Below are 25,779 nucleotides of genomic sequence, written 5' to 3'. Positions count from 1 at the left end.
TTTTAGTTCAGTAATATTTATTGAATATTCTGAAGTACTGTTTAGATCTTTTGGTACTAAATACCATTTGTGCAATAATTATGGTCCATTAATGACCACTTAAAATATTTATATATATATATATTTTATTATATATTTATATTATTTATATTACAATTAGTGTAGTAATTAAGGTAAAACAGAGAATTCCAATGCAAAGAGGCAAATTAGATAAATTTTGTGGCTGGATAAACAATAATTTGGTAACACTTTATAATAATGTTCAGTTGTAACGTTCAAGTCATTTATAAGCTGTTAGTTAATGAAGAACTAATCATTTACAAAACATTAATAAATGATTATCAAGTGATATACTCACATTTTATGAATGTTTTGTAAATTCCGTTACAAGTCATTTACAAGTGATTAGTAAATGATTAACTAATGATTTATGAAACATGACTATGCATTCATAAATGATTATTGAGTGATTTGTTAATTATTTTTATATTTAGTAGATTCAGTTATAAGTAATTTACAATTGATTAGTTAATGATGAACTAATGACTTACAAAACATGACAATGCATTAATTAATGTTACTAAATTGTTACATTTTTGTATTTTGTAGATTCAGTTATAAATTATTTAAAAGTTATCAGATAATGACAAACTAATCATTTACAAATCATGATTATACATTGATAAATGATCAAGTATAATATGCTTACAATTTGCAAATCTGTGGTAAGTTATCTTTAAAAATATCATATCATAAATAAAATAATCAAACAGATCCTTAGTAAATGGTTATTAAGTTACTAGTTAATATATTATTAATCACTGAAATGTCAGTGTACCATTATCTCAATAAACAATTGTTAATCATGAACAAATTATGATCAAACCATTAGTAAATAATGAATATATAATTTATTGATGCATCATTACATTTTTAAGCTGGTCTGTTAATACCCACAAAATGCATTTATGCTTAAGCTATTTTTTTAAAGAATGATAAATTACTAGTTTATGTAGAATGACTTAAAGTCAGGGGATTGCAGAGCGTTAAGTTAAATCCTTTCACTCAATGGTGCAGACTTGTGTTCTGTGAGGAGTCTAGAGATAATGTGAACTGGTTTTACCCTCCAGTGAAGCATCAGGTGCACGACAGCTGTCTATACCCTCACCAGTCAGCATTTACATTAAAGTACACACTACAAAGTGTTCATCACCTGTTAGAGATGATGTTGTAAACAAATGAATAAATCATTTACAAATCTTTATCACCCGTTACAAATTATCTGTACATGTATACAAGGCATTTACAACGCTTTCAGCGTCCCCTAATCTAAAGTGTAGACTATTCATCACTTGTAAATGTTTTACACATCATTCGTAGATCGTTCTTACCCATTACAAATGATCTGTACATGTATACAAGGCATTTACAACGCTTTTAGCGTCTCCTAATCTAAAGCCCCGTTTCCACCACAGGAACTTTACCCAGGAACTAGGAACTTTGGGTGGTACTTCGTGTGTTTAGACCGCAGGAACCAGGGTCTAAATGAAGTTCCGGGTAAATATTTCCCCCTCCAAATGGCCCTGCTTGCGAGGTAGTACTTTTTCAAAGTTCAGGAACTTTCAAGGGCGGGACTTGGGCGCTGAACATGCTGATTGGTTGAGCTCACGCAGCATTTTAGTTCAACCGGCATTTTTAAAAGTCTTTTGGGAGGTTCGTTCTGCGTTCAGTAAATATCAGTCTTGCTCTCTGTCTGGTGGCGCGCGGTCGTCTCAGCCATCTCACGTTCAATGTCCGTAATAGCTGATAATAATATACATTGTCATTTTAAATCTAGCTTTACAAGCTTTCTGAATATGCTGCATGCTGCTGAATCTGCATATTAGTGCTCTTTTCTGTCGTTGTTAATTACCTCTTTAGTAAACCTATACATAACCAGCAAAAGCGGCACAGCTTGAATCTCTTCCATACTCGTTATTTTTTTTTTTTCACCATGTAAACGACCTGACCGATTACTTTTAAGTGTGTGTCCTTACATGACGTGACGGAGCGCGCCGCGCTCATGTTGACAAGAGAGAAAAGTAAATTTTTCTGAGGGGTAAACTTTTTATTTCGTAAGTTATGAAGATAATGTTGGAGTAAAGACACAGCTTATATATCCCCCCGGGCAGTTTTTACTTTAACTGTGCCTGACAGAAGATTTTTTTTTCTGAGATGATTATTACACTTTACAACAAATAGCTATAAATAATACTGTATTAGTCCTGGTGGCCGTTAAGAGTTGCTATGGCTACAGTTAACACATTCAGCTGCTGGAGAGAAAACAGCGGCGACATTTTTGATGCGGCAGACAAACTGCATGTGACAAAATGATTGCGATTGAAAGTCATCACATGTAAACACCAGATCGGTTTAGATAACGTCTCATGTAAACAGTCCACTAAATCTTTCAATCGGTACACTTAAAAATGATTACTGTCCTTCACTGATTTGGAGGAGCAGTCGCGCGCAGTCCTACATCACCGGACTAATTTGCCTAATCTTCTCGGAACTTTATCGCGGTCGAAACGGGGAAGTTCCTGTAAAAAAGTTCCTGGTACAAATTGTTCCGGGTAATTTTGGTGGAAACGGGGCTTAAAGTGTAGACTATTCATCACGTAAATGTTTTACACATCATTTGTAGATATTTCTCACCCGTTACAAACGCGTTCATTGATTGCTACAACAAATGTAACGTTAAATGTGAAATTTCAATTCTGCTATTCCTCACCTGTTGCAATAGAAATGTGTAAATAGGTAATTCATCTAATTACTGCAGGATTTAACTCCAATTCGTCACATAACCAATCCCTTCTCTAAACCTACCCGTTTGTGTTTTATATATATATAAAAAACAGGCAGATATGACTGCAGGAACAATTTATTCAAAAAGTACAAAATTATTCCAAGTGTCCCGAGGCCAAACGATTGGTTTGTGTGAAGTAAATCCCCAGAAGCGATCAGTAACGTCCAGTTCATCCACCGGCCGATGATTAATGATTAACACATTTCAAAATTTGCCGCCCGGAAGAAATCAGAAATCGTCACGTCAGCTTTGACAGCATTGGCTGTCGTGTGTCTCGTAACCAATTGCATGATCACGCCAGCTTTGATTGTAAAATGCCATTGGCTCTCATGTTGCATGTGACCGACTGCGTCATGCCGAGTTGGGATTGAGTCAGAAGTATTATTTGAATGATAAATATGAGAAATATAAGTTCATAAAGGGATCATCATTTCAATGATTAAAACATTAAGATCAACTCTGTTCTTCACATAGAGATATCATATGACTTCAGAAAACTTGGAATACAACATGAGCTAATACTTTTATGCTATTTTTGGTCAGTTTTTGCAATAAAAAGTAGCCTATTTTATATTTATAAAATAATGTCTACAAATGCAAAGAATGAAATGCGTCTTGATCTGATGTATTGGGAAATGCATCAATACATTATATACGCTACTCATCATTTACTAATGGTTTGATCATCATTTAATTGTTCATGATTAACAATTTATTGAGATAATGGTATATTGACATTTCAGTGATTAATATTATATTAACTAGTAACTTCACCGTTTACTAAGGATTTGTTTGATTATTTTATGAAATGCTATTTTTTTAAAGATAGGCCTAACTTATGACAGATTTTTAAATCGTTAGCATATTAATAATTTATGAATGTATAATGTATAATCATGATTTGTAAATTATAAGTTTATCATTATCTAATAACTTGTAAATAATTTATAACTGAATCTACAAAAAAGTAACATTTATGAAATGCATTGTCATGTTTTGTAAATTATTAGTTCATCATTAACTTATCAATTGTAAATTACTTAAAACTGAATCTACTAAATATAAGTAAAAATAATTAACAAATCACTCAATTATCATTAATGAACACGTAGTCATGTTTCATAAATCATTACTTAATCATTTACTAATCACTCGTAAATGACTTGTAACGGAATTTACAAAACATTCATAAAATGTGAGTATATCACTTGATAATCATTTATGAATGTTTTGTAAATTATTAGTTCATCATTAACTAACCACTTATAAATGACTTACAACTGAACGTTATTATAAAGGGTTACCAGTAATTTCATTTGTAATGTCATTACCTACTAAGTGCTTGTATGGCTCTTTAATAAATAATAGTCTAGTTGCTCAAAGTATTTTTATATATATATGTAGGTTTTACATTTTAATACATGTTTAAACATGGTCAAATACTAGATTTCTTTAAATGTGACATTTTAAAACGTTAATACCCCGTCATAGAATAAGTTGGTGTTTATGTATGCTACCTTTGGTCGTGTGACATTGCCATAGAGCGTATTCCAGCATCACATCCTGGGTAAGTGAAGAGCTGTTTGAGATCATGAATCTGCCACACGCTGAGAACTCCTGCATCTCCTCCAGACAGCAGATACTGGCCATCTTTACTTAGCAGCATCGCCTGAAGCAAAAAACATAGAGGACACTCAGTGTGTTATGTAAAGACTGTTTGTCAAACACAGTCATTATTTAAAATTGTATATAGCTTCACAGTAAATACAGCAAAAATCTATCAGTCACAATAACTTCACTTTAAAATATATTAAAGTGGTTCAATTAACCACTAAAAAAGGACCCCTGACCTTTTAGTGGCCTTTCATATTTCTCGATGATAAGTAACACTGATAAGCATTTGATGGGCGGCTTAAATGTGCCTTTTTTGTTTTCGGCTAAGTGAATAAGCTCTTTGTAGCCGATGATGAACGTCTGGAGCATCCGGCTGGCCGGTGATTACAGGGGTTTACTGACACCCCTGTGGACCTTAGAGTGAGTGTGCCCTGCCTCATCCAATCAAAAGCCACACAATCCCCTTTCTTTCCCAGCATGCACGGGGCCAACCTGGCGAACAGTTTGTTTCTTAAACCGCTGTAGCGGTGGTATCCTGCGGCGAAGGGCAGACAGAGTATGAGATTTATTCTGTTCATCTGGTTTTCCTGTGTGCACATGGGCTATGTAACACTTTAGAGGTCCCACGAGAAACAGATAATATAGAACAGCAAACACACTAGGCTCTTTCATTCTCACACACACACCTCTTGTGGGAGAGGATGCTGTAATAATATAGTGTGTTAGCAAAGTGGCTACAATGGCTAGTGTAATTAATTAGACTAAATAAATAAGCTTAAATAATTGCAATAACATTTTTTTTAAATTTATACTCCAGACTCTAAAACAGGTGAAGCTCCTATTAGAAGCTAGAATGAACTGGACAACTTTGGCTTCCTGTTGTGGAGATCTAGTTATCACAAGGGTTATATTTCAGTAACCATTTTTAATAATTTTTGGTAAATTATCTCCAAAACAAAAAATATTTATATCATCATCATCATTCGTAATGGCTGATGGTTAAACAAGTGAACATAATAAAACCACACAGACATTTAGGTAATAGTGATTACTTAACTAAAGTAAATTATAACTGACAGGTTAAATTTTATCTGTTTTTTCTTTTTTTTAAATATAAATGTGAGGTTGGAGTATCACATTTTAGTTTTAAGTCTTAACCTTTTGAAAACCCAACTATCCAGGCAACAAACAATCTCTAAAGTAGCAAATCAGTAGCAAACTATGCTACACACACACACAGACACACACACACACACACACACCTAATTCTCCACTACCCCAGTCATGAGTGAAATACCCAGTATCAATCACAGAGACTGTTCTGCTAGATCGCGGTCCAGCAGACTTCAGACGTTACAGCAGCTGGGACCTGAGCGCATTTGCGTGCATGTGAGCTCTTGATTTGTTTTGGATGTATCCGAGATGTGTGTAATTAGGATTCAGATTACACTGTGGCAAACCTTTAAGCATTTTATTTCAGCTGTGGTATGAAGTAGAGGCTCAGGACAGACATATGGGATCTGGATTGTACGTAAGGGAAGCATCACAAGAGACTGTCTCAAATATGTCTCAATTAACGACCGCAAGAGAATAAAGTGATTCTTCAAAGTTATGCATGCGTTTCGTTTTTCCTTTAGTCCAAAAGTCCTTAATATGAATCATCCCAAAATCCAGAGATTTGAACTGATTCAAACTCCACCCTGTGACTCACTATGAAATTTGATGATAATGTTGTTTGGTCACTGCTGCAACATGAATTAAGTCTTCTGTTCTAATGTGCCTTATTACTTCAAAGATGTCTGAGAAAATACATCAGTACATAATCCAGTATCCACGGTGGTCCCTCTGGAACTCTGGAAAATGGTCTGTGAGAAGCAGAGATGACCAGGTTGCAGAACGGGCTGGGTCAGAATCATAAATCAGTGGTCTCCTCCAGGAGCCGCCATTCCAGAATCCAAGATGGCTGCCGTGACTCAGATATCTGACTTAAAGTCAAGCTGGGATTTTAAACAACAGGGTTGTGTTGGATGATGCCCCACTGTTTTTTTTCTCCTGATCTGTCTGTGTTAGGTCAGGATATGTCTGGCACGAGTAAAGACTGGATTTATGAAGACTTTAATGCAGTCCATTGCGTATGTGCAGACGGCTCGGGAAATGTCTGCTAAAATGGTTACTAACAGACAGACGCTCGGTTGTGGGCTCCAGAGAGTCATTCACATATTATTTCTACTTGTCCAAATTAATGTTCTGTCAGAACATCAGCATGAAGACTCATTTTAACCACAGCAAAAAAAAAACTGTCCCAGCAACCCACATACTCAAACACAAAACCGCAAACACCCTCTTTTCTACAAACACACTGTGTCACAAATATGACAATCAATCTGGCATGAGACTGAGGGGAGCTTGTCACACTGTGTCTGTGTGTGTGTGTGTGTGTGTGTGTGTGTGTGTGTGTGTGTGTGTGTGTGTGTGTGTGTGTGTGTGTGTGTGTGTGTGTGTGTGTTAAAGTCAGAGATGGACAAGCTGAGTACTTGAATGTGAGAGCAATTATTGATCTGGGATACATAATATTTGTGTAACTTCATGCAAATTTTAATGCAGATTATAATTAAAAACTAAAACATGCCAAAAGAAGCCTTGTTTTTATTGGTGACATTAGTAAGATTGGTTAGAAGGGGGCCGTGTTTGAATTAAGAGTATCATTCTGCTTCAGGCTATGAAAGATTTTTTTTTTTTTTGAAAGCTGCAGACTAAGAATGCACTAGGGCTGCTGCTTTAATGAATAAATCACCAATAAAAAAATAACACACTCAAAAAGTGGAAAATATATCATCTACTACAATTTCCCACAATGCTGCAAACCTGCAGCTTTGAAGTTTGTGCCAAGTGATCAGCCAAGTGATCAATCTGTGATGTTTAGATGCTGTCTTCTAAAGTTGTAGGTCAGCGTTAAACAAACACAAGTTTTCGTACACAGCGGAATGCAAAATTAGCATGAGCTATGAGTTTCCAGTCTCCAGAGTTGAGTTGCGTAAATATGTATGGAAGTCAAAGGAGTTTAGCGTGACTTTGTCTTTATTTCTAGCAAACACAAATATTCAAAATTATCATATTTTGAAGTTTCTTGAAGTCTCTCTTCAAAATTATTTATCACCCTTATTTAGATCAATTATACCTAAATGTGTTGGATTTGAACAAGAACAATAATTAATTAACTTGTCTACACTACTGTTCAAAAGTGTGGTTTTTTTGAAAGTGTATTATGTTCACTGCATAAGGCAGCATATATTTAAAAAAAAAAAAAAAAAAACACAGTAGCCTGGATGCCAGCCAAATTTAGCCCTGCCCACAAAATTTGAGTTCGGGAAATTCGGTCTGGACTTGATCCGTTGTGCAGCAACTATGCCCGAACAGGAGCTGTTTGGACCAATGAAATTGTCAGGGCGGGCTTTATACGATGATGGACAGATGATAAACAGTAACGTAAACATAGACATCACCAAAGAGCGATTGGGTTTAATTCGTTCTAATCCTAAACGGAGAACTTGTTCATATATGCAATCACCTTTACTATTTCTCAAAAAAATTATGATCGTGTTGGCAAGTACTCAGTGTATCCTGAAATTCTTTTACAACACTGGCAAAGATTGTTTACAGTCATCTTCCTCTTCTTCTACTTCTTCCAGTGTGCGTGCAGTTGAGTTCTGTTGACAACTGTGTGTCGCTCAGTTGCTCTGATTGGTTGTCGATCTATCCGATTGATGTCTTTCCTGGTTCGGTTGAAACACACCCCATAATCACAGCCCAATGGAGTAGTATCAGACTCATATTCTGACTAGATTTGAGTATAATGACGTCAGGCTAACACATATTATCATTATAATTTAACAAATGTATTCTATTTTATTGTATATTCTATTTTAATAACACAAATGCAATTATTCCTGTGATGGTAACGCTGCATTCGTTATAATACTAATCTATGTTGAAAGTTCAATGTCAATGTTGCTTCTTAATATTCTTTTTGTGGAAACTAATTTTTCTCAGGGTTCTTTGAAAAACATAAAGTTTATTTGAAATAGAATATCTAGACATTAAAAACATATTTAATGTCATTTTGGATTTACTGAATGTGTCCTTGCTGAATAAAAGCATTAATTTCTTTAAAAAGCCCAAACCTTTAAACAGTAGTATACAATGATCACTGCAAATTTATCTTTGTTCATAAAACAAAATATTAGTACATAAATGTACAACATGAATCCAGGATCATGATTCTATGAAACGACACAAACTAATCCTCCATTATGTCATATTGGTTGAATAATAAAGTAGTGTGTTAAAAAGTAGTGTGCTTCTCCGTCACTACAGACTCTGTTTATTGAAAACAAATGGAACCTGGACACAATGAGGAAACTAATCAAGCTTGGAGCAGCAGAGAGCAGAGGAGCACGTAACAGAGCCGGCCTGTTAAATGGGATGCAGGTGTGGGTATGTGTGTGCAGGACAGAGAACGAGAGGGGGGGACGCAGAGCTCTGTGAATTTTCCCAGGCCCAGAGGAAAGAGAAAGTGATAGAGCGGGAATGAGGGAAAGAGAGCTGGCCGATTTTAGGAGCTCTGCCCGCCAATGACAAATGTGTCCTTTAATGCAGGAGGCCTCGCCGTTGGCCATTCCTTTCTTTTGCTCGCTCTAGTACACACATGCAAGTTGACTGGCATTTCATAGCCCTGAAGATCAAAGGACAGATTTGGACCCTAAGGGTTCAGAAGCCAAGAGAAAGAGGGATGGAGAGAGGAAAGAGCGAGGCCTGAAGGCAGATCATGCCAGCATTTAATCACACCCCAGACAGCTGACATGATAAAACACAGAGGCTGCGAACAGAAATGGAAAGAATGAAAGAAAAAGGAGGGACAAATGGACATGAAAGAGCTGCCCAACTTGTTGGCCTGCCTTCCTATTCCGCATAATTGTTTAGAGGGGAGTTTATGCTTATGTTTACCTTGATGTTGTCTTCCACCTCCATATGTCCCAGTAGTTTCCCATTGATGCTGAACACACAGAAGTGGCCCTTGTCATAATAAATGACACAGTGACCCTCAGTGGAGGACATGACCAAACGTGGCCGCAAACAGCCATCTGGACCCTCCAGAGTCCTCAACAGGTCACCGTTCATAGAGTGGACAAGACACGGACCCTCTGTAGTCACACACATACAGAAAGATGGGGGTCAAATCAGACAGAATTACATTGTGTTGCTGCACCAAATTGTTCACGTGTTATTTGGGACATATAAAGGTCTGTTGATTGTAAAAAATAAATAAATAAATAAATAAATAAAAAAAAAAGTTTATTGCGACCTCTGAAATATGTTATTTATATCTGGAAAGCCATGTTTAAGACAGATATCTCAATAATTATGATTGCTAGACTCATAGGAATTATTAGACAATTATTAGACAATTATTAGTCTAATTCCTAATGGTTAAGCAGCAAACCAGGGTACACATTATTTTAATAACTAGCCCCAAAAGTTGGAAGGAAGTAAAAATCTAGAGATGGTGGTACAGCATTAATTACACTCACAAAACACCAAAGTTAAATACTAATAAATATGTTTGGATCTTAGTTAAAACACACACTTTAAATAACATTGTCAATTTTTTTAACTCTCTGTCATAATCAAAATGTGAGACATTAACATTTTATTCAGGTATGGTATTATATTTAGCTAATTTTGATAATTTTTACTATGTAGGGCAATTTTGTAAAGTGGCATTAAATTAGATTTATATGTGCACTGTATCTGTGTTAATAAATGAGTGTTTGCGTTTGCTTTACCTCTGCAGCCACTGATGACCAGTCCCAGCTCTGCACACACACTCGCACACGTCACCTCACAATCATGACCCGTCAGGATCGCCCGGGGAGTCACAAACTCTGCTGGAAAGCCAAAACACAGAGTTAATAAAAAATAGTTAATACAATCACTTGCAAAAAGAGCACAAAAGTAATAATTACAATCAGAAACCACTACATTAAAGAACATACAGTAATACTTGCACTTGCTGTAGTAACACAACAGTCAATTTCAATGTTTAAATTAGGTTGTTATTTGTCGTCTACTCTTTGATAATGTAATTAGAATGTGCAATTACTGCAATCAGACACTTACACCTGTGTTACGGTGTAACGGTGTTACATCCACGTCCTATTTTAATCAGTCTAATGAGCTCTGCTAGTATTTGAGTGTGCACTTTCTGTCTCTTTCACTCACACACTTGTCTTGAGGAAATGTCAAAAATAACTGTTAATCAACTAATGAATTGTCACTTTTTACCTGGAAACAAAGAAGTCACACATTTAATGTATTTAACTCAGCTGTCAGCTGGCCTCTCTCTCTCAAACACACACACACACACACACACACACACACACACACACACACACACACACACACACACACACACACACACACACACACACACACACACACACACACACACACACACACACACACACACACACACACACACACACACACACACAGTGTAGATGTATAGGTTTCATTAGGTGGCAAACTTCCTAAATGTCTCAGCTTTGAGTTATACCCTACAACTCTGGGGATTAAAGCCTGATGTCGGATTGTGCCCTGAAAAGATCAATAAAACTGATATATTGGTGTATCGTTTAACCTCCCCGTCATCGACCACCATTTGGTTTGCATTAGGACAACATCTGATTACAATCTAATACCTATATACTGTATACTATTTATCTGTACTGAAAATGTGCACTAGAGAGTATCATTTACCCATAGAGAGAGAAAATGAATACATAAACAATAAAAAAATAAAAAATAAAAAAAAACATTTATACAATAATATTTGCAAATTAAACAGCATTAGATTGGATTAGTTATAAAGATCTGGCTTCATGACAGTGCTTTGCATGATTTGGTCACTAGATGGCAGTGTGGTCAATAGAATCAATTCAACAATTCTTCCCAGTGCACTGTCTGGGAAAGCCTAGGTATGGATCTAAACCCCTCTGAAACCTTACTGTAACTTCACTCCTGTCTGAAACGAAGAACTGTCAGAATTAAAGAAAATAACAAATAGCAAAAATGGAGTGATTGTAGCCATTTCATATTGAGTTCATACTGGGATTGCAGTCTGAATTGAAAGTGATGAGATAAAAGCATTGTCTTTGCTGCCTGCACACAAAAACAGATACAGCACGAACAAATGACTCTTCTGAGTTGATTCTTTTAATGAATTACTCATCAAAAATATCATTGCCGATTGTTCTGAATCATTCAGTGAATTAGCATGACTCACTTACTGAACTACAAATCTTGTTCAACTCAAAAAGTAACAAGAACTTGTGAGACTTAATTAAAAATGATTAATGATTTGATATGATGAAAATTCAATATTTTAATAAAAAAATTTAACAATGAAATAAAAACAAACAAACAAATAAATAAAGGTTACTAAAATCATAATACATCCGTAGTTTGGACCAATTATGGGGGTTTGAACCAATTCCTGCAAAGTATTTTGATCGGGATGTAAATTAATTTTTGTATTACATTTTCTTTAGCTTTGAACATTCATCCCTTCACCAACACGATAACATTACTGAAAAACATGGCCTGTATCATTGTGATACAAATCTAGTAATTCAGTTTGAGTTGACCTTAGATGAAAGTCTGACTCGTAGCCTCTTTAATGCCACTGTATTTATCTTTAGACGCTCATTAACTAAATAAAAATTAGTCATAAATCCTGTCCCATTTGTAAGAGAGCACTTAACAGAATGTAGAGCATCCAAAAACTCCAAATTAGCAAAGGGGAAGTGTGTGTTTTTGCGAGGGTGAGCCCGTAGAGGGCTTTGATCAGCACCGCAGCCATATGGTTAGTGTGTGCAGGGTAAGCCCATGGCATTTTTCACTTTTATTGAGTGTTCTCTTGCTCTCTCAGATAGATGGGACTGAACCCTCCTGAGCCGGAGACCTCCGAGTCACATTTACTGTCTCCCTCTGTGGCCCTCTGGCCTCCACTTTCACTCACTCTCACACACTTGCAAGCCGATTCCATTTATGGTGTGATGCTAGCCTGAAACTCAATCTTCTGAGCAGAGACCTGCTGTGGTCAGATGAAACTAGTTGTAGCTTCTGAGAGTGAGCCGTAAATCATTACACCAGCCTTGACAGACACACACTGGAATGTGCGTGTATGAACAATGAGCTTTTAACACTGTTGCATTGCATTGATATCATCACCTGCATGAAAGCTTTTCCTATGTGTGTTTGCTAAGCTCTGCTTGGGGATTTGGGTTCTGAACGTTACCCTGATCTTGACCTCTCTATGTGAGGAACATGATGAACTCTAGAGACTCCTTCGAGCACCGACTATTTGTACAGACATATTATAGAGCCTTCCTTTAAAGAATGTTTCACCCAAAAATGAAAGTTACATGGATGTCCTGTTAGAAGTTGTTTGATTCCAGACAATAACACTGACATGAATGGTCAGTATATTATGACAATTTTCATTTTTAAATGAACACACACACATATGTTTACGTGACTAAACATTTAAAACTTACTCCCAGGATTCTCTCCAATGGTGCAGTGCTTGCCATTCCAGTACCAGAGCAGTAGTGTGGCATCTCTGGAGCCAGAGAGAACATAACAGTCTCCACCAATGTACGACTCTGAGCGAGCCAGACAGGTCACCACATCAAGATGCCCAAACACAATCTGGGTCAGTTTACCTGTAAACACATAACATAGGAAGGTAAACCACTTATTGCAGTGTGGGTGGATATGTACAAAGCACTAAATATATATATATATATATATATATATATATATATATATATATATATATATATATATATATATATATATAAACAAAAAAAGAAAACAAATTTGTGTTTAATTTGATCTTCATGGGGCCAGCAGTACTCCCTGCAGAGTGTGAGTGAATGACTCTACCAAGATGTTGCTGTCTGCAGAGCCGTTTACATACACCAAATGAGCTCACACGCTCCCCAACAAACAAACAGCAAGCATTTGAGGGACAATGTGCATAACAGTCTATCCGTCCTGTCTGTCCGTCCCTCCATCCATTTATCCATCTATCTATCCATCTATCCATCTATCCATCCATCCATCCATCCATCCATCCATCCATCCATCCATCCATCCATCCATCTATCTATCTATCTATCTATCTATCTATCTATCTATCTATCTATCTATCTATCTATCTATCTATCTATCTATCTATCTATCTATCTATCTATCTATCTATCTATCAACAAACCCCTTTACAGTACGTGTCTGTGTGTATATCATCTCAAGAGCCTGGGACCGTTTCAGTGTGATGCGATTCTATTGAAATTCAAGTTCTGCTTGCGTGACTAGCGTTCTAGCCTTATCCTCCCACGAGACGGAGTCATGGTCCATCCGTAAGATGAGAAAGCTATCAGAACCCCGAGGCAATGGAGTTGTAATGCAGTCTGCAGGCTCATTTGTGACTTTTGACCCTTTTCTTTTGTGTATTGCGGTGGAGGCGGTGTATCCATAGACAACCAAGATGGTGGGGGGTCATAGTGGTTACCTGTATCAGTGGAGTAGACACGGAAGCTCTTGTCCCAGAATCCACACAGCAGGATGAAGCGGTTGTCAGCTGTGATGACAAAACACTGAGCGTTCACTTGGATGCTCTGATCTAACAGATCTGAGATCTGCCTCCTGTGAGTGCCCACATTATTTGCTGTAAAAAGATAGAGTCAATGGTTAAAGATAGCTTGGCTTCGCCCTCCTACGTACTTCCGCTCAATTTTCATTTTCCTTCAGTACTCCGTCTGGGATTGTGGTATATTCTCAGATTTTCTCAGATCAAATTTTAACCGGTCCAATCAGCTAACAGAGGGAGTGTCTACAAAAAAATGACGTTGATGTCTTGCAGTTTGAGATGACGTATGTCACGACCAAAAGTTAGTGATTGGTTATGGCAGATCCAGAGTGGCTCTAGGCAGATCCAATAGTTTTAAACTTTAACAGAGTACTATGACTTTAATGAAGTTAATGCTTGACAATATGGAGAGTGGCCAGAATCTCTGTACAAACAAAATGTACCAGAGTGTGGTAAGAGTAACTATGTTTAAAAGTACTAACAGCAATTTTCTAGTTAGAGTATTAGAGGGTAAGAAAGATATAAATAAAAATAGAAAAAGAACGATATGAATAAGCAAGAAAAGACAGCCACAGAATGGTGGAGACATTAACAGAGGGAGTTGTATGGCACAAAAATAAAGTTGGGGTCTTGACCCTAAAGGTCTATTTCAATGTCTGGAAAGTGAATTCCTGACAACTTCTTAAGAGATTATAAAGATGTTAAACCATTTGCATGAGATAACATGCCATTTATCATTAACACTGTGCGTGAGCGAATGTGATCTGTTGAATGAGTACATAAAACAGCAGAAGACAGAACAGTAAAATACCTTTCACATTTTCCCCTGCCATAAACGTTTAAAAACCACTCTTGGACAAATGAAAGACTAAAGTAATTATAAAAAATATGTGACCAAAATGCTATACATTACATGTATTTTCTTAAACACATAAGACAGAGACAGTGAGAGAAAGAGAGAGTGTGATGGAAGAGGCCAGACTACACCGAGTCAGGTGTGTGAGGCCCAGACATACTCGTGACACACACCAGCACTGCGTCTGTGCTGGAATGAGTGGACAGATTATCAACAGCACAGTCATGCAGAATTTACTGTGTTTAAATGTGTCAGCTGTGTGGAATGCAGTCCATCTAAATACATACATGACAATGGGAGCAGGAGTGCAAGAAAATGAACTATGAAAGATGTCTCTCCCCACACAGAGAGACAGAGGAGGGAGAAGGGAGGGTGATGTGCTGTCTTTGATAAATCTTTTAAAAGTAAAAAAAAGAAGAAGAAAAAAGTAGTAAGAAATGGAAACTCCCAGGTAGTTAGCTATGCATTAGCTATGCTAATTTCATATCTCTTATATCACTTTGATATAATTTTAACTTGAATCAATATTTAATTCCCATTTATTTATTAAGTAAAAATGCAAACAAGACCCCAAAGCCATGTTCTAGCACATAATGGAAAACAGTATCAGAAGAGTGAAAGCTGCTATCCGCTTGTTAAGTCGTGACGTAAGGAACGCCATTTCTGGGTCCAAGCCTCAACTCGTTTCACTTGAGAATGCCATTGACGCCCGTTTATGAGCGCGATTTATTCATATTAAACATCAAATGTTTAAAAAAGTTTAACATTTTAAATACTTACAGTCTACACAACAGTCTCTGTGCTCACAGCGTCACATACATTAATATTTTAACGATTTAAAAAAGATGAATCACTGTCTGGCCATCTAGAATTTTGGTATGGAGAAAAAGGTTATGATTATAGCTTTTTTTGTAGTATCACACCACATTGTGTGTGTATATTAGCACCGTTTGTAGTTTTTCTTGTGGTATAAGATAGAGCGTTTGGACCCGGAAGCGCTGCCGCGTGACGTCAGCCTTAACAACCGGATAGCAACAATGGGAAAATCAACTTTCCAATTTTGGACAATTGGCTTGAAATTAAATACTTTTGGCCATGCATTGTGTTGTATTACATTATATTATATATTCTTTACCCATGTTTATAGTATACATATTATAATATAGATATTATATTTACATTTATTTTACACAATATTTATTCAAAATTCAGTCAAAACATCTGTAAAAAGAAATTGTGCATCAACACAACTGACTATTTAACTTACGTTGCCTATTTGTAAAAATTATTCTGGAAGCTGCCCAAGTGGAAACATTCTCAGATTCAAATAACAAAAAAACAAAAATAATCATGATGGACCATTACTTGTTCTCATGATCTAATGATCATGATTTTGGATTGCTGAATGCTTAAACTCAGATTTAATACTAACAGAGGTGGAGGTGTAGAGAGAGGTACAAGTGTTCGTGTAGGATGAGGACACATACTATGAAGTGACAAACAGATAAATTAGGCAAGACATATGATACTGAGAAGCAGGGGAAGCAGAGCTATAAGATGAATAGGCTCAGAGAGAGAAACTTCTTAGAGGCTTCAGCCATATGTTTTCACATATTTTCCCTCTCATATCCCTCTATCCTCTTTTTCTCCCTCATCAACAGGTCAGAGAGATGAGAGGAGGACATATTGTCCTGACAGCGTGTGCCACGCGGCTTCAATCAGACATTATTACACCATTTATATTCATTCAGTCTGACAGGACAGAGAGACAGAAAGAGAGAGAGAGAGAGAGAGCTGATGATGTACAGGCTAAGCCACAGCTCATTGCTTTCCAATTTGCATGCAAATGCTGAACTGAAGCTTGAATGGCGGCTGGGTGAAAAACAGCACTCATCTCCTCTCAAGGGCCAGGCTCTCGCAACTCACAACAGCCAATCACAAATCACTCTACTGACGATTGACAAGCCACAGACCTATCAAAGGGTCAATCTCCACCGGTAACTGGTACTGCTGGTCCTGCACAGAAGAGCTTTGATGACCTGAGAGAAAGAGAGGGAATGATGAAAAATAGATTTAATACTCTATACCATCAGAATACTTATTTATAGCGGTCAGTCATGTACTGCAGCACACTGACGACAATAACAAAAAAACAAAGAAACACTCTCTTCTTTTACAAAAGCAAAATAAAAGATTTACAGTGTTTAGATGTACAACCAAATGCAGATAAATATTAAAAAAAAATTGAAATTGTCAGATTCTTTCTCTGGTTTTGGCATTAATAAGTATACGGTGTATATATATATATATATATATATATATATATATATATATATATATATATATATATAAAAACGTGGTAATGATCAAAAATATTATGCTGATCTGAATTTTCTTAAATACATTAAATGTGCTGTGAAATCAGGGTAAAAATAATAATTTACCAATTTTATAATAATTTCATAATTTTGTCATAATTTTGCTTTGCATGAAAAAATGTTTATTCACATTCTTTGACTATATTCAGTGTCTTAAGCCGGGTGAACATTGAGTGATTTTTACAGTCCTGTAGGATTATTACTTGTTAGACTGTATGATATGGTCTAAGTGAGATCTTGCATAAAAGCAATGTGTAACACGGACTGTCTTTTATGCCTAAACTAGACTATACAATACACATCATAATCAGGACTACAGCGACTTTATTCATGTAAACCTGTTAAAAAGGATTTTCAGCTAGATTAAAATGTATTCATCCCAAACATCGTTTAAAACTACCATTTGAAGAGATCAAGTTTAAAATCAAGAACCACCCTTCCCCCTAATATGGTAAATGACTTGCAGCATTTCTTTTTGTTAGATTGATCTTAAATTATTTAAAAAAAAACAAGAAGAGGCTGATAAATGGAGGTGGACAGGAAGCTGAATGCAAGGCAGAGGAAGTGTCACATTTGATCCAGTTCAGTCCGAGATATCAATGTCTAAGGAGCTGATGATTATACACAACCAGATTTTAAAGGGGTCAAGCTACTGAAGCTTGCATTATATAATGTGCAAAAATGAACGTCATCCTTCATCTGACATCAAACCCTAACATACTCTCATGACAATTTTGTATCATCAGCTTACGCCCTACAGACCATTAGGTTTAGGGTAGTCTCAGCCTCAGACATCATGCCCATGGACCGCTGGCTGAAAGTCTGATGCACATGGCAACATTATTCTGGAAACGTTTCAGGAACTTCGAATTTGTCATCTGATTGGTTGAATTTTACAGGATATTCCGTGAGACGTGTGAGTACATGTGTTGCGTTCTTTATCAGTCTGCCTGGAAACAAATGCCGTGACGCCAAACTCCCTCGTGGAAGACGGAGTATGTAAAGTTCATGGCTCCATTGTTCCAGTAAACTTGCACAACATTCTTGAATGAATAATTTATAGATGCACAGCCGGTCTGTTATTGCAGGGACATTGACTTAACATTTTGACTCCCCTAAACATGACGCGGAACAAAATGAACTGTGACTGATTGTTACACGTCAGTCAAACGGCCTCTGGCGCACCCTTGGCCAATGAAAGCTGAGAAAAAGTTTAGACCTTTTGTCGTCAGTCTGAAGGTCTGGCTATGCGAGACTAGGTTTAGGAGTGGAGTTACCTTCATGCTTAATTTTTTTAATGAAAAATCATACGTTTCGGTTTTACAAATCTTACATAAGAAATGAGATCTTGAGATATCAGATGTGTAAATGAAGAAATCGCATGATTTATTAGACTGATTTATTACTGATCACCAAACACACCGGTGTCTGTTCATTCTTACTCACCAGTGAGACCGTGCCACTTGTTGACGGCGAAGAGGCGGTTGGCCGTGACGGTGATGACCGCTGTGTTGGTCAGGCCTGACTGTGTGTTGGCGGCCACGTGGGTGACAGGCGAGTTGGATGGGAACTTGAGTACCATGATGACATCCTGCTGCATTTGCTCTGTGAACATCAGTGGTGTCTGCAGAAGGAGATACTGTTGAGTCCATGACCGCCATCACCAGCAGGGAGTGTGTAGAGGAAAAGAGAGTGATGGTGGGAGAGAAGAAGAGATAAGAGGAAGATAAGCAGGAAGAAAGGAAATTAGGTAGTGAAATACAGAGTAGTGCAAAAGAGCAAAAAAGCTGAGATTGAGGTAAGAGGTAACACTAGTACTGGAGGGTTATCAGAATTGAAAATCTTGGTCAGAACAGGTTTGAAAAAATAAAAATGAAAAAAATAAAATAATAATATATATATATATATATAGGCCCCCTTGAACTTTGCAACCTTTTGCCACATTTCAGGCTTCAAACATAGAGATATAAAACTGTAATTTTTTTGTGAAAAATCAACAAGTGGGACACAACCATGAAGTGGAACGAAATTTATTGGATATTTTAAAAAAAATGAACAAATCAAAAACTGAAAAATTGGGCATGCAAAATTATTCGGCCCCTTTACTTTCAGTGCAGCAAACTCTCTCCAGAAGTTCAGTGAGGATCTCTGAATGATCCAGTGTTGACCTAAATGACTAATGATGATAAATAGAATCCACCTGTGTGTAATCAAGTCTCCGTATAAATGCACCTGCACTGTGATAGTCTCAAAGGTCCGTTTAAAGTGCAGAGAACATCATGAAGAACAAGGAACACACCAGGCAGGTCCGAGATACTGTTGTGGAGAAGTTTAAATCCGGATTTGGATACAAAAAGATTTTCTAAGCTTTAAACATCCCAAGGAGCACTGTGCAAGCGATAATATTGAAATGGAAGGAGTATCAGACCACTGCAAATCCACCAAGACCTGGCCGTCCCTCTAAACTTTCAGCTCATACAAGGAGAAGACTGATCAGAGATGCAGCCAAGAGGCCCATGATCACTCTGGATGAACTGCAGAGATCTACAGCCGAGGTGGAAGACTCTGTCCATAGGACAACAATCAGTCGTATACTGCACAAATCTGGCCTTTATGGAAGAGTGGCAAGAAGAAAGCCATTTCTTAAAGATATCCATAAAAAGTGTTGTTTAAAGTTTGCCACAAGCCACCTGGGAAATCCAAATCCAAATCCATTTCTTAAAGATATCCATAAAAAGTGTTGTTTAAAGTTTGCCACAAGCCACCTGGGAGACACACCAAACATGTTTAAGAAGGTGATTTGGTCAGATAAAACCAAAATTGAACTTTTTTGCAACAATGCAAAACGTTATGTTTGACGTAAAAGCAACACAGCTCATCACCCTGAACACACCATCCCCACTGTCAAACATGGTGGTGTCATCATCATGGTTTGGGCCTGCTTTTCTTCAGCAGGGACAGGGAAGATGGTTAAAATTGGTGGGAAGATGGATGGAGCCAAATACAGGACCATTCTGGAAGAAAACCTGATGGAGTCTGCAAAAGACCTGAGACTGGAACGGAGATTTGTCTTCCAACAAGACAATGATCCAAAAAACTAAGCAAATCTACAATGGAATGGTTCAAAAATAAACATATCCAGGTGTTAGAATGGCCAAGTCAAAGTCCAGACCTGAATCCAATCGAGAATCTGTGGAAGAACTGAAAACTGCTGTTCAAAACGCTCTCCATCCAACCTCACTGAGCTCGAGCTGTTCTGCAAGGAGGAATGGGCAAAAATGTCAGTCTCTCGATGTGCAAAACTGATAAGAGACATACCTCAAGCGACTTACAGCTGTAATCGCAGCAAAAGGTGGCGCTACAAAGTATTAACTTAAGGGGGCCGAATAATTTTGCATGCCCAATTTTTCAGTTTTTGATTTGTTAAAAAAGTTTGAAATATCCAATAAATTTCATTCCACTTCATGATTGTGTCCCACTTGTTATTGATTCTTCACAAAAAATTACAGTTTTATATCTTTATGTTTGAAGCCTGAAATTTTGCAAAAGGTCGCAAAGTTAAAGGGGGCAGAATACTTTCGCAAGGCACTGTATATACAGTCTTGTTCAAAATAATAGCAGTACAATGTGACTAACCAGAATAATCAAGGTTTTTAGTATATTTTTTTATTGGTACGTGGCAAACAAGTTACCAGTAGGTTCAGTAGATTGTCAGAAAAAAAAACAAGACGCAGCATTCATGATATGTACGCTCTTAAGGCTGTGCAATTGGGCAATTAGTTGAAAGGGGTGTGTTAAAAAAAATAGCAGTGTCTACCTTAGACTGTACAAACTCAAAACTATTTTGTACAAACATTTTTTTTTTTCTGGGATTTAGCAATCCTGTGAATCACTAAAGTAATATTTAGTTGTATGACCACAGTTTTTTAAAACTGCTTGACATCTGTGTGGCATGGAGTCAACCAACTTGTGGCACCTCTCAGCTGTTATTCCACTCCATGATTCTTTAACAACATTCCACAATTCATTCACATTTCTTGGTTTTGCTTCAGAAACAGCATTTTTGATATCACCCCACAAGTTCTCAATTGGATTAAGGTCTGGAGATTGGGCTGGCCACTCCATAACATTAATTTTGTTGGTTTGGAACCAAGACTTTGCCCGTTTACTAGTGTGTTTTGGGTCATTGTCTTGTTGAAACAACCATTTCAAGGGCATGTCCTCTTCAGCATAGGGCAACATGACCTCTTCAAGTATTTAACATATGCAAACTGATCCATGATCCCTGGTATGCGATAAATAGGCCCAACACCATAGTAGGACAAAACATGCCCATATCATGATGCTTGTACCTCCATGCTTCACTGTCTTCACTGTGTACTGTGGCTTGAATTCAGAGTTTGGGGGTCGTCTCACAAACTGCCTGTGGCCCTTGGACCCAAAAAGAACAATTTTAATCTCATCAGTCCACAAAATGTTCCTCCATTTCTCTTTAGGCCAGTTGATGTGTTCTTTGGCAAATTGTAACCTCTTCTGCACATGCCTTTTTTTTTAACAGAGGGACTTTGCGGGGGATTCTTGAAAATAGATTAGCTTCACACAGACGTCTTCTAATTGTCACAGTACTTACAGGTAACTCCAGACTGTCTTTGATTATCCTGGAGGTGATCATTGGCTGAGCCTTTGCCATTCTGGTTATTCTTCTATCCATTTTGATGGCCGTCTTCCGTTTTCTTCCACGTCTCTCTGGTTTTGCTCTCCATTTTAAGGCATTGGAGATCATTTTAGCTGAACAGCCTATCATTTTTTGCACCTCTTTCTAGGTTTTCCCCTCTCTAATCAACTTTTGAGTACGCTGTTCTTCTGAACAATGTCTTGAACGACCCATTTTCCTCAGCTTTCAAATGCATGTTCAACAAGTGTTGGCTTCATCCTTAAATAGGGGCCACCTGATTCACACCTGTTTCTTCACAAAATTGATGACCTCAGTGATTGAATGCCACACTGCTATTTTTTTGAACACACCCCTTTCAACTAATTCAACTAATTGCCCAATTTTTGCCCAATTGCCTTAAGAGCGTGCATATCATGAATGCTGGGTCTCATTTGTTTTCTGAGAATCTACTGAACCTACTGGTAACTTGTTTGCCACGTAGCAATAAAAAAATATACGAAAAACCTTGATTATTCTGGTTAGTCACATTGTACTGCTATTATTTTGAACAATACTGTATATAACTCAGTTCTGGAATATCTGTATTTTTTGTCAACAGAATAAAGCAATATAATTTGCAAACTCAGCATCAATATTTTTTATTTAATTTTTTTTTTTTTTTTAATCTAAAATTATCGTATGACTTAGCTCGTTAGTTAAGTCTCATGTATTTAAACTGGGTCATCAATGTAGTAGAAAGGTGAAATTATTTTTGAATTTGGTGCCTTCTAGACTGAGAAAAGACAGAAAATGTATTTTTGTCTCATGGGGATGAAAGACAACAATTCCCAGATTGCTTCGCTGCCCTGTGAGGCCATTCCCAAAGCCACCTACTGGATTACTGTGACTGAGTTGGAGAAGAGAGACACTACAATTAAAAACTGAATGTGTCTGTTCAATATGATGAGTGAGTTACCGCGCGAGTATCACAGCACTGAGCACTAACTGCAGGAGTGAGAAAAATGAGCTGATGAGCTCTCGTGATGAGAGCTGAGGTAATCGCGACAACACTCGCGGCATACATTCACAACACGAGTTCAGTCTGACCTGTTTCAGTTCATGCCTTTGCAAGCTTATCTTTCATAGAAATTAATTTGAGAAGTTAAAAGGCTTACATTGCTCACCATAGCTCCGTTTAAACGAGTGCCTGTAGCTGCGAGCTGAGCTCTAAGTGTAATCTCTCATCCTCAATATCGTCAATTTGCATCATAGGAGGAATTTTTCCAGAAATAAAATGCATAAATCTCTTGTCTCAGGGGGATATGAGAGGGGAAAGCACAATCATTTGAAAATACTCCAGGGTTTCTACTGATACAAAGCCATATGCTAATCGCTGAAGTAACCCTTTAATTAATTCATATTCATATACATCTGATTGCATCGGCACAGACCTACAAGCTGGTTATTAACTCCCGATAAGCCCTATTTTTTGTACACTAAAAAAGTGCACAAACAGTTCAAATATGATGCTGAAATAAGTTGAAGCTGGAGAAAAGAGGTCAGACAGAGATCAAAGCAGCTACACACTTTCGTTTCACAAAAATCAATGATAGATTTGACATTTTTGGACCTTAGAGAATTCCAAAAATGCTTCTGCTAGGCAAGTTACAAGTCCTGTTTAATGACAGAAGGAAAACAGTTTGTAAAGGCCTAAAGTTGCAAAAGATCATAGCAGATTTTAAATTAATCTGAACTTTCCTTTAGGCTGCCATGCTATATTGCAACCTCCATTAGTAACATTATAATCTGCTTTCTCTCACGTTCCATTCTACAGTACAGCAGATGAAGAGAAGCTAAAACGGTATATGCGCACACACAGCTGTTTGATTACTTGGCAGCAAAGTCATCCAACCATCAAGTTGACTTCCTCAGTGAGGCAGGGCTATGTTTGTAGAAGCAGGAGATGGTGTTCAGACTGGGCAGCCACACTGTCACTCTCATTGAGCAATCTGATTGGCTGCTGCTTTATAATGATATTTATTTACAGCACAGACTAATCACTTTAAAGAATGTATTTTAAACTAATATTTTAAATATTATAGAAAACTTGTAGAAAGTGTATTTATTCGCTTCATATATTTAAGTATGTCTCTCTCTCTCTCAATGTCACCATTAAACATTGCTCTAATCCAGTCTAACTGTTGCCGTATGTCTGTGATGTCTAATCCTGACATGTGTGTGTGATTTTTAGACACAGAATGGACACACAGGGCTAATTGGTGTGCCTGCAGTAAATTAGACAGACAGCTAGCGCCTTAAATAGTGTTCAGACTGTGAGTGCCATTAAACAGAGGATCTACCCTTATTAACCTACTGGAGACACGGAAGAGCGAGAAAGAGAGAGAGAGAAGTGCCGGCAGAGAATGAAAGAGATAGATTAAAGGATTACAGAGAGAACAGTAGTGTGTATAATCCAAATATACAGGATCACATGAAAATGTTGTTTATTTAAAAGAAGAAGAGTCTAGTCTTGTCATACCGTCATACAAACAATTCTACCCTTTGTATCAGATCTTCAGTTCAGACTGATGTCTGTTCAGCCTTTCACTGACAACTTTAGACTCTGTGCTTGGGATTATTATGAAGTTGTGTGTTCAAAGGCTGTGTTCAAATTAAGTGTCAGTGTTACGTAGTCAGAAATCCAGTTCTGAGCCTATAACTATATCTGCATGCGGACATTTAGAGGAGAGTGTGTGGGTTTGTTTCCATAGAGGCAGGCAGAGGCTGTCATCGCCACAGAAACACACAGCTAATGGGGGTTTCTAGGCCGTCACCCACAGTCTCTCAGTTTCTAGACTAAAGACCCTATCACCTCAGAGCTCTCTGCTCAACCAGCACTTTTCCCACTTCTGGGACCCTTTCTCACGCTGGGGGGCTCACTGAAAGAGGACAGGCGAGAGGAGAGGGGAAGTAAAGCACAAAACATCATGTGTCGATTTAAGCAGGCAGCAATCAGACCCGTTTTCAACCAAAAATGGATGCACTAAAACCAGGAACTGATCTGTTTCTCCACTTACCTAATTGTCAAACTGTCTATATTTCTTCCTGACCAAACCAAGTTTGTTATTTTTATTTTAGTTCAAGATAATTAAAAAATAAAGTGGCTAAAGATGCTGATGCAGCATATATAAAAAAGGGGAAAGTCAGCTAAAGAGATGTTGCACTGCTGCACAGGGTTATTACAATAGATACAGTCTAGTTTTTTGAATTCTAGCAGATCTTGCTTTTGCTTTACAAAATAAGTTGTTTTGAACACTATTTGGTGTTTACACTCACATTATCCTGCACTCCAGCATCAAATGTTAGTTTAGCTAGAATTTATTAGACGATCTGTGGTGGAAATTCACATAATGGTTCCAGATTTGACTGGGTCCTCAGTACACAAGAATGTTAGTTTCATGCGTATACAGCTAATGAGGAGGAAAAAGATTGTATGCAAATTTGGTTTTTATAAGGTCTTAAAAACAAGAGAGAAGAAAAGCTTTTCCTCTGTTGTTTAAGTATGGAGATACTGCTCACACTTTATATTGCCAAAAGTTTTGGGACATCGGACTTTACATGCACATGAACTTGTTTTCTTGTAGTTCAAACGATAGAGTTATGGGTTCGATTCCCAGGGAAAGTAAGAACTGACTAAAAGTAAAATGTGTACCTTGAATG

General features: G+C 37.3%; 1 protein-coding gene across 1 annotated transcript in view; it reads right to left on the bottom strand.

The window, feature by feature from the left end:
- lrba (LPS-responsive vesicle trafficking, beach and anchor containing) overlaps nt 1–25,779 on the bottom strand; it is a 334,073-nt gene that overhangs the window by 5,665 nt on the left and 302,629 nt on the right. The window contains 7 exon segments of the mRNA XM_067441679.1: nt 4,363–4,514; nt 9,464–9,660; nt 10,303–10,404; nt 13,075–13,242; nt 14,094–14,249; nt 17,001–17,066; nt 18,852–19,044. Of these exon segments, the coding sequence (XP_067297780.1) occupies nt 4,363–4,514; nt 9,464–9,660; nt 10,303–10,404; nt 13,075–13,242; nt 14,094–14,249; nt 17,001–17,066; nt 18,852–19,044 (1,034 nt within the window).

Source organism: Pseudorasbora parva, chromosome 4, assembly GCF_024679245.1.
Source record: "Pseudorasbora parva isolate DD20220531a chromosome 4, ASM2467924v1, whole genome shotgun sequence".
NCBI lineage: Eukaryota > Metazoa > Chordata > Actinopteri > Cypriniformes > Gobionidae > Pseudorasbora > Pseudorasbora parva.
This window is presented reverse-complemented; position numbering and strand designations above follow the sequence as displayed.